Below are 14,860 nucleotides of genomic sequence, written 5' to 3' on the forward strand. Positions count from 1 at the left end.
GGAGGCCGAGGCGGGTGGATCACGAGGTCAGGAGATCGAGACCATCCTGGCTAACATGGTGAAACCCCGTCTCTACCAAAAATACACACAAAAAAATTAGCCAGGTGTGGTGTTGCATGCCTGTAGTCCCAGCTACTGGGGAGGCTGACATGGGAGGATCCCTTGAGCTCAGGAGTTCAAGCTGCAGTGAGCTATGATTGCACTGCTGCATTCTAGCCTGGGTGACACAGTGAGAGCAGGCTCCCCGAAAAAAAAGAAATTGATTTTTAAAATAAATAAATAGGCTGGGCACGGTGGCTTACGCCTGTAATCCCAGCACTTTGGGAGGCTGAGGCGGGTGGATCACGAGGTCAGGAGATCGAGACCATCCTGGCTAACATGGTGAAACCCCGTCTCTACTAAAAATACAAAAAACTAGCCGGGTGTGGTGGCGGGCGCCTGTAGTCCCAGCTACTCAGAGGCTGAGGCAGGAGAATGGCGTGAACCTGGGAGGCGGAGCTTGCAGTGAGCCGAGACTGCGCCACTGCACTCCAGCCTGGGTGACACAGCGCGAGACTCCGTCTCAAAAAAAAAATAAATAAAAATAAAAATAAAATAAATAAATAAATAAATAAATAAAAAATAAAAATAATACAATTGAATTTGAATTTACATCTTTCTCTGAAATAAGAGGCTCATTTAAGAGACATTTCTGGGTAGTACAGAGGTAGGAACACAAGACTATAGGAGGAGGAGTAACCTCAGTTCTGGATTTAACTTCCCCTGTGACCTTGAGCAAGTCTCTTAGCTGGCAGCCTATGGCTTCAGCTGCCGTGTCTTTCTTGATGGCTCCTGAAATCTGACTGTCCTGTGAAGCTGGAGATTAGTCTGTCCCAGTGGTTCTAAACCTCAGTGTGCATTAGAATCATCTGGTGGGCTTGTTGACTGATCACTTAGCTCCTTTAGAACCTGTGTTAAAAACAAGAGCTCGTGAAGAGGAATTCACCATCTCTGGCACCTGGATTGTTCTAACGAGTTCCCAGGTGATGGTAATGATGTACTTGGAGGAATCACACCACTACAGTGTCTGTGTGTCCAAAATGGAGCTCATCATCTTTGCCTGCAAATCTGCTCCTCCTCCTCTTTTCCCTGTTTAGGTTAGTAACTTAAGCATTTACCAGGGTCATAAGCCAGAAATGGCGGGGGAGAAGAGGGTAGGTAGGTAGTTTCTAGGCTTCTTCTTCTCCTTCATCCCAACACACAGCCACTGTAGATTCTGCCTCCTTGGTGGCTTCCCAATCAGGCCATTATCACTTGTCCCCTTCCATAGTACAATAACCTTTTTGTTTATTTTCATCTCCAACCTGCCCCAAACCCCAGCCCAACCCAGCCAATCCATTCTGCAGATATTTCTACAGTGTACTAGATCGGCCGGGCGCGGTGGCTCACGCCTATAATCCCAGCACTTTGGGAGGCCGAAGCAGGTGGATCACCAGGTCAGGAGATTGAGACCGTCCTGGCCAACATGGTGAAACTCTGTCTCTACTAAAAATACAAAAATTAGCTGGGCGTGGTGGTGTGTGCCTATAGTCCCAGCTACTCAGGAGGATGAGGCAGGAGAATTGCTTGAACCCAGGAGGCGGAGTTTGCAGTGAGCCAAGATAGCACCACTGCAATCCAGCCTGGGTGACTGAGCAAGACTCCATCTCAAAAAAATAAAATAAAAAAGAAGGTAATAGATCATAACTTTTCTGTGCTCAAGATGCCTTATTGTCTTCCTGGCCGGGCATGGTGGCTCACACCTGTGATCCCAGCACTTTGGGAGGCAGGCAGATCATCTGAGGTCAGGAGTTCGAGACCAGCCTGGACAACATGATGAAACTCCGTCTCTGCTAAAAATATAAAAATTTGCTGGGCATGGTGGTGGGCTGAGGAATGAGAATCGCTTGAACCTGGGAGGTGGAGGTTGCATTGAGCCAAGATTGCCCCACTGCATTCCAGCCTGGGCAACAAGAATGAAAAAAAAAAAAAAAAAAAAGATGCTTTCATGTCTTCCCATAGTTTCTAAGATAAAATTTAAGTTCCTTATTTTAGGATACAAAGCCCTTCCTATTCTGACCCTCAGCCTACATCTCTAATCTTGTGATGGACCCTCTTCCGTCAAGCCTTAGCACCTATAAACTTTATAAAACCTACTCTCTGTGAATTGCGCATGCCACTAATTTTCATCTAGCAATACATTTCTGCTCATTCTTTAAAATTCATCTCAAGTACCATTTGATTTAGATGAGCCACCTCTTGATTCCAGTGGCTTCCTGATCATACCTCTAGTGCTATATTGTAACCATCACTTAATTAGTTCATCATTTTTTCTCTTCTAGACTATAAATTACTTGAACATATGGATTTGAGTCAATAGGTATAGGTAAGGCACGGGAATCTGCATGTTCAACGAATTCCTCGGGGCATTCTAGGGCTCCAATCTCAGGTTTGTTTGTCTGTTTTTCTTTTGTTTTGTTTTGTTTAGACGGTGTCTTGTTCTATCTCCAGGCTGGAGTGCAGTGGTGCAATCTTGGCTCACTGCAACCTCCCAGGTTCAAGCAATTCACCTGCCTCAGCCTCCCAAGTAGCCGCGACTACAGGTGCATGCCTGTAGCCTGGCTAATTTTTATATTTTTAGTAGAGATGGGGTTTCACCATGTTGGTCAGGATGGTCTCTATCTCCTGACCTCGTGATCCACCAGCCTCAGCCTCCCAAAGTGCTGGGATTACAGGCGTGAGCACCGTGCCTGGCCTAATCTCAGTTTTAAGTGGTTTTTAAAATCTACTTCAACTCTGAAATATCAAGGCTTTTTTTTTTTCTTTTTTTTTTTGCAATTTAACTGGTATGGGGAGGGCAGGTAAAGCTTTCGGGTAGTTGATTAAAAACAACAACAAAGAAAGCAGAGGCTGTCTTCTTTCGTGCCCACAATAAGAGCTTATACTGAAATTTAGAGTAAAGTAGGTAAGTAGAAATAAGATAAATACCCTTATTTCATTTAAGAGTGTTTGCACAATGTGTCCAATTCTTATTCACTAGTTCTAAAACTATTTATTGAGGGCTTACTATATGCCAGACACTGTTCTAGTCATTTGGAGTACATCAACACAGAGAAAACCCCTACCCTCTAGGAGTTTCCATTGGTAGGCAATAAGCAAATAAAATAAGTAAAGCAAAGTATCTTAGAAGGTGATGAGTACTATGGAGAAAATAGAACATTTAAAGGGGCTTTCTTTTACTTGTCAGTGTTTAGTAATAAATTACTAGAGAGAGTAATTTTTAAAAATTTGAGCTATTTAAATAAGCCATACTTTAAAAGGCAGGATTTAACCTACATGTAATCAGAAGAGAACTTGGGATTTGCAAAATTCAGGTCTGGTTTCCTTTTATAAAGTTGACAGTAAATGGCTTTCCCATTATGTCAATAGGAAATAAATAATTTAGTGACTCAGGGAATTGCTTCCAAGGAGTCAAAAGTAAATTATGTTTATACAAATGTTTTTACTACTGTTAAAAAAAAGCCAGAAACCAGAAAAAAATCATTTTGTACTTGTCTACAAGGCAGAGTTAATTTTATTATTAAAAAAAATACCTATACTCTAAAACCTCTTCTATTATCTCCTCACCTCTTCGTTTTTATTTTTTGTTTGCATTTTCCCGTTTAGGTAAAAAGATATTGGTCCTTTTAGAATTTATAGGGATGGAATGGTATGAAGAAGCACAGGACTTCTGGTATGGAATGAGGAAGCTGGAGACTTAGCTTAACCTCTCTGGGGTGCTTAGAACTAAGTAAGAGAAGCAGTCTGTTTTTGCAAGGAAAATCACTTCTCCATCTTTACTCTCAAATAACTTACTTAATCAAAAGGTCTAATGTTTCATTGTAAACAGTCTTAAAAGTCAAAATTAATGTCACCTGCAGAGTAAGCGAAAAGAGTGATGAGCACTGTTTTGCACAGCAGTTGAAACTGATTTTCAAAGTCCTACCAAACAGTAAAAGACTTTTCTTTCGTTTCTGAAAAACTAGAACTGTGTGGTGATTCTGATGACTGTCAGTTCCTGTGGGGTGTTTACACAAAGGTACTTTTAAATGAAGAGTCATTTTTAGAGCAATTAGAGAAAAGGCTAGACAGAGAAGAGCGGCTCAGGGGCTTGGCAGGTCGGGGTTAAGGTTTATTGACAGGACAGGGTCAGGCGTCTGCTCAGCCACCACTGCCCCGAGTACCTGCCCTCCGGATACACCCAAGACCTCCCTGGCCTTGGCTCCCTGCCATAGGCCAAACTCCCATGCAGAATGAGGAGAGAAGGAAGGGGAAAGGAGGAAGAGGAGAGCAAGTTCTGCTTGCTCAGTATCGAACTGCAAGTATGAAAATATTTGTGTCTATTTTTCTGGCCCAGATGTTGTGTTAACAGTAGGAAGAAGAAACTTTAAAACAAAGAGTTGTCTGTTCTTTCAAGTTTGTAGTTTGCAGTTATTGCATCCTGAAGAAAGAAATTGCCTAGCTAAAGTAGTCTTTTAATTTCATTTTTTAGTTTTGAGTTACAGGTTTCTGGCAAGCTCCCTGACCACTACTGTTACCTGGTGGCGCCTATATTTCATCAAATTTAGACATGCAGACTACCTGGATCCAGGCCCAGATGAACTGTTGTGACTGATAAACATGATCCCACCCTGCCCCCCATGCAGACTCCTGCTTTTCCCTTTAAGGGAATCTAAGACGTTGAGTCGCTGGATCCCCAAGGGAGTTAAAGAAAAATGTGTTCCGGCATTTACATTTGCACTGTGGTTTTCTTGAGCTGCATCTCTCCTTGCCCAGAGGCTGGTGAACATCCTAGCAGTGCCCCGACTTCTCCAGTGTTGGTAATTAATGGGGGAAAATTTTTTGTTTTTAATAAAAACAAGCAGAGACATCTATCAGTACTCACAATCAAGGCAGAATTTGTTTGACATCTTGTGATTGCTGCGCACAAAAAGAATGACAGCAGTTATTAAACAAATAAGAAAAAAGATGCTGTTTATTGGTAGTTTTCAGATGTCCTAAGAATATGCTTAGTAATCTTACTGCCTTTGCTTGCGTAAGTAAAAAATAGTAGAATTGTTAATTTTTGCAATCTGGGTTGTATTAGGTTTGGAATCATAATAAAAATGTAAATATTAAGCAAATCTGTGCTGTTTAGCTGTGTAACATACTCGTGGCTTTTCCTTTTATTAGAATTTATTTCAAATACTTGTTTTTAAGATGGTAAGGTATTAGCAGTCAATGCAATTAAACTTAATTGCATTTTCTATATGAATTGTTTTTGTCTCTTTTTAAATGTATTTATGGTTCTTTTCCTCCATACTAGCCATTCCTATAGATTTGTCTTGACAAAAAGTTATAAAAAATTGTTTGTTTGCCGCCGGGTACGGTGGCTTACACCGGTAATCCCAGCACTTTGGGAGGCCGAGGCGGGCTGATCACCTGAGGTTGGGAGTTCGAGATTAGCCTGACCAACATGGAGAAACCCCATCTCTACTAAAAATACAAAAAGTTAGCCAGGTATGGTGGCACATGCCTGTAATTACAGCTACTCAGGAGGCTGAGGCAGGAGAATCGCTTGAACCCGGGAGGCGGAGGTTGCGGTGAGCCGAGATCGTGCCATTGCACTCCAGCCTGGGCAACAAAAGCAAAACCTCATCTCAAAAAATAAAAAAATAAAAAATTGTTTGCTTGGAAACAGTCTGAAGTCACAAATTTGATTTCAGTTTAATTTGGAAATTTTGAAATGAAAAATTGGGACATAGTCAAGTGGGAAAAGCGTTTAAACTGACTGTTAAGTGACTGAACTTTTGTTTTCATATCATGTTAATGTGATCTAAAAAAAATAATTAATTTCAAGTGGCCTAAGTTATCCCACTTGAGGATTGTTACAGTGATTTCAGTCCCTGACCTCATCAGATGATGTGGAAGCATCAGACCACATATTTTCATAAGTACTGGGTGAGGGCAGGGATTTGCTTGGAAGGGAGGAGAGAACCTCCTGGAAGGTTGATAATAGTTTGTGTTTTGGTAGGTGTTGGTTACACAGGTACATGCATTCGTCAGGACTCATTGAATGGTACCTTAAGATTTGTGCATATAATGGTATGTAAATTTTACCTCAAGATACCAACAAAGGAACTTATAAACATACATTAAAATCTAGCATGTTAAAGTATGGTAGGAGAGTGGATACTGATCTTGATTGTTAAAACTTCCTTTGAAATGTACTCCCTAAAAAAGATGGATGGATGGATAGTGAAACGTTTAGAAATGTGGTTAAGAGTAAATATAGTGCCGGGCGCGGTGGCTCACGCCTGTAATCCCAGCACTTTGGGAGGCCGAGGCGGGCGGATCACAAGGTCAGGATATCGAGACCATGGTGAAACCCCGTCTCTACTTAAAAAATACAAAAAATTAGCCGGGCGCGGTTGCGGGCGCCTGTAGTCCCAGCTACTCGGGAGGCTGAGCCAGGAGAATGGCGGGAACCCGGGAGGCGGAGCTTGCAGTGAGCCGAGATCACGCCACTGCACTCCAGCCTGGGCGACAGAACGAGACTCCGTCTCAAAAAAAAAAAAGTATAGTAAAATGTTAATGGTAGAATCTAGGTAGTGTGAATGTTCACTGTATCTCTTTTTTTTTTTTTTTTTTGAGACGGAGTCTCGCTCTGTTGCCCAGGCTGGAGTGCAATGGTGTGATCTTGGCTCACTGCAAGTTCGATCTCCTGGGTTCACGCCATTCTGCCACCTCAGCCTCCCGAGTAGCTGGGACTACAGGCACCCGCCACCATGCCTGGCTAATTTTTGGTTTTGTATTTTTAGTAGAGATGTGGTTTCACCATGTTAGCCAGGATGGTCTCAATCTGCTGACCTCGTGATCCGCCCACCTTGGCCTCCCAAAGTGCTGGAATTACAGGAATGAGCCACCACGCTCGGCCTCATTGTAAAATTCTTTCAGCTTTTTTGTGTGTTTGACATAAAATGTTGTGTTTCATAAAATATTGGGAAAAGATGAAGGTACTGGTTTTTGCTCATTTAAGGATCTGTGTACCTCCATTTTAAATCCCCTCCTTAATTCAAAATCAGACCACTTGGATTAATACCAAAAAGGGGAAGGGTGTGAAAGTAGCTATTTAGATAAACAGAAAAATGTACCCACTTCATACTTTCTCTAATTACCTGCTGAAAGACCATTACCAAGCATGGAAGCCAAGGGTGTCTTTACAAACAAGAATAATTCTGAGAAACCCAAACCACAAAGCCCAACCAATGACCTCTCCAGGCAGATAAAAATTGGCCTCCAGAACCCTAACCATGAAAAAAGACATGACTTTCTGACATGTAATCTTCACCAATGGCAAGGGTGACCCCCCGCTATATACCTTATACTAAGACCCTATCAAATGAAAATGGGCTTTCGGTTTTCAGCCAAATCCCCAGGATTTGTCCATGAACACCTCCACTTTATCAGAATGCCAAGCTATTTCTTACATCCTGATAAAGCCTCCTTTTTTAAAGACATATAGATTGTGTGTTTGTGTGTTTGTGTGTGTGTGTGTGTTAATCTTGAAAGGTCAAAAGGACAAATTGGTTCTGGTAGAATTTGAACCAAACTTTTAAAAGCTAATGATAATACATTTTTTAATGAGGCCATATTGTTCAGTTGATGCTTGAGCAGTAAACTAGAAAATCAAGACTTGAGAGGCTCAGTGATCCCAATTCCTTCAGGGTCTCATAGTGAACTCTGGTAAGTTAATTTATGTCCAAACTTTGATTTTCTCATTTGGAAAGTGAGAATAAAGCCTGACACAAAATGGCTAGCCCGTGGTTCTCAAACTTTTGTGTAGTAGGAATCATTGGTTAAGAAACCTTGATGTGTGTAAACATAATTTGATTTGTTAAAATAGAGATTCCTGGGTTCCAGACTGGGTTTTCTCAATCAATTGTCCTAGGGCAGAGCCCAGAAATCTACATTTTAATAAGCACCCAGTGTGATACTGATGCAATTATTGGCTATTAGAACTCTTAGAGCTGTGAAAGCTCTAAAAGATATGGTGTAGATGTGTTTTGATGGGTATTATATTAACTGACAATTTTTTTAGCTTTTTGTTATGAAAAAAAATTATTATTATATTGAGACAAGGTCTCACTCTGTGGCCCAGGCTGGAGTGCAGTGGCACGATCATGGCTTACTGCAGCCTTAACCTCCAGGGCTCAATCAATCCACCCACCTCAGCCTCCTGAGTAGTGGGGACTACAGGCGAGTGCCACCACACCTGGATAATTTTTATGTTTTTTTGTAGAGATGGGGTCTTGCCATGTTGCCCAAGCTGATTTTGAACTCCTGGGTTCAAGTGTTCTGCCCACCTCAGCCTCCCAGGTCTTCCAAAGTGCTGGGATTACAGGCATGCACCGTGTTATGGAAAATTTTAAATATGCATTAGAGAGAATAGTATGAGTCTCCATGTAAGAGATAGAAGTATCACCCAACATCCATCAGATTTTTTTTTTAAGAGTCTGGGTTGCTCTCTTGCGCAGGCTGGAGTGCGGTGACACAGTCAGCTCAGTGCATCCTCAAACTCCTGGACTCAGCGTGCCTGTCTTCACAACTTCAATAATCTTGATTCACTTCGACTTTCACCCTTTCCTGCACCCCTCCTCCAAGGTGATTTGTAGAAGCAAATGTTAGATATATCATTACATCTAGTAAATATTTTAGTAGGCATCTCTAAAATATTAAAATATAAGTATTATTTTAAAGATATATGACAGTTAAACCTTACCAAATTTGAGAGTGATTTCTTAGTATCAAATATGTCAGTGTCTAGATTTCCTTGATTATCTTTTTTGTTTGTTTGTTTCAGTTGTTTTGTTGGAATTAGGAACCAAACATAGTCCCATGTTGCATTTGGCTGATATGTCTGTAATCTTTTATTCTATAGGTTCCTCCTGTCTCTGTTTTTTTCCTTGTTATTTATTTGTTGACGAAACCAGGTCATTTGTTCTATAGATTTTCTCAGTCTAGATTTTGCTTTTTGGGTCCCCATGATGTCATTTACCTTTTTTTCCCCTCCTGTTTCCTGCAAATTGGTGGTTTAATCACTTCCCTTCTGAAGTATGATCAGATTCAAGTTCAGTTTTTTGTCAGGAATACATCACAGATAGCGTCCTGTCCATCTTTCAGGAGGCACACATTTGGTTGTCTTGTTTTTTGTCATGTTAGCACCATTGATGGTCATTGCTGAGATCCTTTATTTCCTTAGGGAGAGCCTCATATTTTAACTTAGTGAGTTGCTCATGAATCTCTCCCCCTCATCATGGAGGTTTTTCTTTTCTAAGTTAGACTTTTAGAGCTTTCATAGCTTTCACAGTGAACCCATAGCTGCCTACCTAGACATTCTGTTTGCTGTAGAAACCAGAAAGGCTTTCTTGCTCTCATATCTTAGTTTCATTTACACAATATAGCAATCTTTAAAATTTGTCCTAGTGTCCCCCAAATTTATTTCTGTTTCTGAGACATGTTAAGATGAATGGATGACAGAACAGAAAGGTGAGGGCCCTCGAGTGAAATTACAGTTGCAGGTAAGTTGCCCAGGTGCAAATACAAGTAAGACAGTCACCAATTCTGTACCATCATCCTATCCAGAGGGAAGGGGATAAATTTTTATTATCTATATTTACTTATTTTGTCCAACATAAGGTTTCTGGGTACACAATTATGGGGCACACAATTATGACTTAGAGCATTAACTAAGTCAATTCCCCATACCCCAGTACCCTCCTTCAGGGCAACATGAAGGGGTCTAGAAGAAGAGGGTCTAGAAGAATGAGGTTGGATATGCCAAGATTACTCCAGGAACTGAGAATGAATGGAATTATTCCTTTATTCAGCAAACTCACTGATTGCCGGCTGTATGCCAGACACTGGGGTAGATGATAAATACTAGAAAACTCCCAACCTAACACACAAATCCATATGCCTCTGTGTCTAGAGTTAGGCATCAGGTGTCATCTTGTGCTTATAGGTAAATCACATACCCATAGTTACATGCCCTATAATGACATTTTGGTCAACAATGGACTGCATATATGATGGCAGGTCCCATAAGAGTATAATGCTGTTTTTACAGTACCTTTTCCATGTTTAGATACACAAATGCTTACCATTGTGTTCCAGTTGCTGACCATATTCAGTACACTGACATGCTATACAGGTTTGTAGCCTAGGAGCAATAGGCTATCCCATATAGCGTAGGGGTGTAGTAGGTTATACCATCTAGGTTTGTGTAAGTACCCTCCATGATGTTCACACATGACAGATCACCTAATGATGCGTTTCTCAGAATGTATCCCTGTTGTTAAGTGATGCATGACTGTGTGTGTAAGGATATGAGTGTGTATATGTATTTACAATTGTATACGTGTACACATGTATATGTCATATTCCCTTCTGACTTATATTATAATTTCTAAAAATCTTTTTCTTCATTTTTAATTCATCTTCAGTTGTCATTTGTGCTAAAGTTTGCATGAAGTTTTCTCATCCCCCACTTTCCAGGTAGCAGTGGAATTTACTCTCTGCCTTCTGTTGTGTCTGCTCACGTGACAAGTTCTTTTGGTAAGAAAGTAAAGTCCAAACTATAGAAGTTAAACTCTGAAAGAAGAAAATTCAGGTGCAAAGTGATAAGGATTTCACCAGACTGAAGAGACCTAAAGAAAGGGAGGGCCAGATCTCCCAGCTGCAAGTCTCTTGATTTGGCGAGGGATTAAATGCGCCAGGTCCACTGGGACTGGTGGGGGCTGGGGTTTTAGACCTCACGTAGTTGCCATTCTGATGGGGAAACAATAGATGCAATTAGACAAATAAACATGATAACTTCAAAATGAGAACCGTGCATGTAGGGAAATAAACAAAGCTAAGAGGGTGCCAGTAACTGGGGGAGGGGACCACTTTAGAGAGAGAAGTCCCAGAAGGTCTGCTGATGAAGTGACATTTGAGCTGAGGCTCAAAGGCCATGAATGGGCCAGTGATGTGAGGACTTGGTGAAAGAGCAAATGCAGAGCCCAGAAAGGGCTTAGTGTCTCTGAGGAGCAGAAAGGGGGCCCCTGTGACTGGCGGCAGTGAGTGACAGGAGGGTGGAGTGCCAGGAGGCCAGAGGGAGGTGGGGTCAGACCATGCAGGCCCTCAAGGCCATAATGGGAAGTTGAAACTATGTTCAAAAAGCAGTGGATAAACATTGAAGAGTTTGAAGCAGGAAAACTTAGTAATTATTCTCACCTAGACTTTTTTCCTACACATGAGCAGACTTCTGTGTGTGTGTGTGTGTTCTCTTAGTAGTAACATGCTGTGTATATAATCTGCAACTTGTTTTTCATTTACCAATAATATCTTGGTCATCTCTGAAAGGAAGACTTATAAAGAAAAATAAGGTTTGCCACGAACTATGTAACAAATTTAGATATGCAAAAATGTGAAGCTATGGTGGAAAATTAGTTTCTTAGGAGTCAAAAAGGAAGGAGAGTGCTTGTTTTCAATGTCTGTTATACCTATGAATTCCCTGTAATAATTTAATGATATTAAAAATGTATTCTAACTTGATTCTTGATTTTCTCATAAACTTGTCATGATTAGTATGTTACTTTAATTATGCATTTATTGTTAAAGCATCTTTACACACCATTTTTAGTCTTCTAAAGTATAGCACCGCCTGAACAAAGTAGGAAAATAGAAGAATAAGAATTCAGTAGACGTACGTGGTCAAACCGTAACAAACCCAAAGATACTGAGACTCTAGCGAGAATGTGTCACCTTTCAAAGTATGGCTTACTATTGCCATTAGTTATAAATGTACTTCTTACCTGGACATGGTGGTTCACGCCTGTAATCCCGGCACTTTGGGAGGCCGAGGCAGGAGGATCGCTTAGCTCTGGAGTTTGAGACCAGCCTGGGCAACATGGTGAAAACCCGTCTCTACTAAAAATAGAAAAATTAGCCAGGCATAGTGGCATGTGCCTGTTTTGGTGCACGCCTGTGGTCCTAGATACTTTGAAGGCTGAAGTGGGAGAATTGCTTGAATCCAGGAGGCTGAGTTTGCAGTAAGCTGAAATCACACCACTGCACTCCAACATAGGCGATAGAGCCAAACCTTGTCTCAAAAAGAGAAGTACTTATTTATTTGCTTTTAAAATATATTTTTGTGAAAAGATATACCTAAAAACCCTTGAACTACAAAAACTCCAGCACATTTTAGTTCTTATCCATTTACAAAATAGTATATAGACAAAGCCTGACTAAGAGAAGCTGTCAATATTACAGTGAAACAGAGACAGGGATTGTTTTCTGGTCTTAGAGTTACCGTAGCATGAGCATCTATGGTCAGCAAATATTTTCCAGAAAAGCAGGTGAATGAAAAAACTATAGCCCACAAAATAACCACCTCAAACTCATGGTCCCTAATGTAGGCTCATTTTTAAGTCTACATTTTATTTTTATTTCTACTTACTTATTTATTTTTTGAGACAAAGTCTCACTCTGTCACCCAGGCTGGAGTGTAGTGGCACCATCTCAGCTCACTGCAACCTCCACCTCCCAGGTTCAAGTGATTCCAATGCCTCAGCTTCCCTAGTAGCTGGGATTTACAGGCATAAGCCACCACACCCAGCTAATTTTTGTATTTTTAGTAGAGATGGAGTTTCACCATGTTGGCCAGGCTGGTCTCAAGTGATCCACCCGACTTCAAGTGATCCACCCACCTCGGCCTCCCAAAGTGCTGGGATTACAGATGTGAGCCACTGCACCCGGCCTTTAAGCCTACATTTTATTTTATTTATTTATTTATTTGAGGCAGAGTTTCACTCTTGTTGGCTAGGCTGGAGTGCAATGGCGTGATCTTGGCTCACCACAACCTCTGCCTCCCGAGTTCAAGCAGTTCTCCTGCCTCAGCCTCCTGAGTAGCTGGGACTACAGGCATGTGCCACCATGCCTGGCTAATTTTCTTGTATTTTTATTAGAAATGGGGTTTCTTTATGTTGGTCAGGCTAGTCTCGAACTCCGGACCTCAGGTGATCCTCCCGCCTCGGTCTTCCGAAGTACTGGGATTACAGGCGTGAGCAACCGTGCCTGGTCTAAGACTACATTTAAAAAAAAATGTATTGCAGAGGTGAAAATTAACTAAAGTAGGCATGAAGTAAGGGTCGGGGTCCAAGGATGTGCGACACAACACTGCTACCATGTTATGGAGGAATATTCTACACAAAATCTCTGCATTCTTACCCCATGAACCCTATCTTCAGTCTTTACCACTGGAAAGCATCTTTCTAAATTCAAATCCTTGATTTGCTTCTGGTTTTGTAATAAAGTCATGAGCAATAGGAATGCAGTCAGCAATTACCTTTCTGCTTTTGTCTTAAATTGGAGACCATGGAGCGACATCAATTAGCAGGAAATATATTGTTTCTTAAGAAAGTCTTTCATTTAACTTTCTTCTGTACTTAAAATTGGAAATATATTTAGCTTCTCCAAATATTTAGTTGTATGCAAACCAGTTGTTAAAGAATGTCTTAATTCTACAATTAAGCTCACCCACATGTATGTATGTATCATACATTAAAAATGTCATCCTGTTGTGTAGTTTTAAGAAATTACTTTCAGAAGTAAATACTTTAGGTATGATAATGATAATTTAGTAATGATAATTTAGCAAATGATAATTTAGGAAAATTTTCTCAAGTACTCATCATTTTTAAAATTTATAATTCAGAAATATTTTAATGGGAGACTAAAGATATTTATAGTATTTTCCCCCAGAGTGTCATATTTTTATAAAACAGATTATTATTAACAAATGATATAATTTGAAATAATTGGAAAGGTCCACTGGCCCCAAAATATGTCCCCTACAGCCTTCTTGGAACATAAAATGTCCAGCTACGTATTAGAATTTCTTTGGGTTAATGGAGTATCCTCATAAAGGCTTAGTTTAATAGGAGTTATCACTCTGTGTTTTGCCAAGATTGCTTTAGAAGGAATGAGTTGGGTATGTTTTCAGTAGTCTTGGTGAAGACCCCAGAGGAAGAGGAGAGGGTAGGGATCTTGGTGGGAGAGAAGGGAGACACTCCCCTACCAGGGGCTCCAAAAGAGGGCTTTAGGCTGTGGGAAAGGCAGGTAAAGCCTGTCCTTTATAATAATAAAATGTTTAGTTAGAGGGGAGCCATATTTAAAACTATAGTACTATACTTATCTGAGTTGTAAAATGGATATTATATAATAAGATGGAGGAAGTCATTCACATATGCTTTCTCTCTCTTTTTGAGCATAATGCCAAAGTGTTTCCAGAATAATTTGGCACCTTCACTTCCTGCACAGACTTGGGGTAGAGTCCAGAAAATAGTCTAGTTGAATTCTCAGATGGGTTTTTGGCAAGAATACAAAGTAGCTTTATACAGCTCATCTCTGATGCTTTTCACTGAGTGTCTGAAAGAAAAGGGAGGATTTGAGGACCTGATTTAAACAAGGAAGTAACCCAGTGACTTGAAGAGGAGTGTTGTGGAATTCGAATCCTAAAATAAAGCCCTCCATCGTTGACTTTTCAGCTGTGGGAATAACCAGTTGCTTCACTGTGTGTTTTGTCAAAGTGCCTCAGCCATTTGGTCGGCCTGATGGTTACCTGCTGCCTCTATTCATAGTTTCTGCGTCCTTTGTTGTTGCCCGGCTGGTCAAACATGTGTAACAGTGCCCTAGGGCACCAAGCGTGCCCTCAGGGAGCTAAATGCTGCCAGATGTAGGGAGCAAGGGTTGATTCACATAGCCATAATTTCAATAGCTA

At 40.9% G+C, this 14,860-nt stretch overlaps 1 protein-coding gene across 4 annotated transcripts in view; it reads left to right on the forward strand.

Moving 5' to 3' along the window:
• The window catches only part of METAP1D (methionyl aminopeptidase type 1D, mitochondrial), a 91,596-nt gene that overhangs the window by 29,490 nt on the left and 47,246 nt on the right, over positions 1–14,860 (forward strand). The window contains exon 1 of one of the 4 annotated variants that reach the window (XM_009182445.4): positions 3,617–4,379. The exons of 2 other annotated variants lie outside the window; for them this stretch is intronic. In XM_009182445.4, coding sequence (XP_009180709.1) covers positions 4,304–4,379 — 76 coding nt within the window. In that variant the 5' untranslated portion in view covers positions 3,617–4,303. Of the gene's footprint in view, positions 1–3,616; positions 4,380–14,860 lie in introns of those variants that run through there. One more of the 4 variants, XM_021923710.2, reaches the window with a different exon arrangement.

The sequence above is a fragment of the Papio anubis genome, chromosome 10 (assembly GCF_008728515.1).
Source record: "Papio anubis isolate 15944 chromosome 10, Panubis1.0, whole genome shotgun sequence".
In the NCBI taxonomy this organism is placed as follows: Eukaryota; Metazoa; Chordata; class Mammalia; order Primates; family Cercopithecidae; genus Papio; species Papio anubis.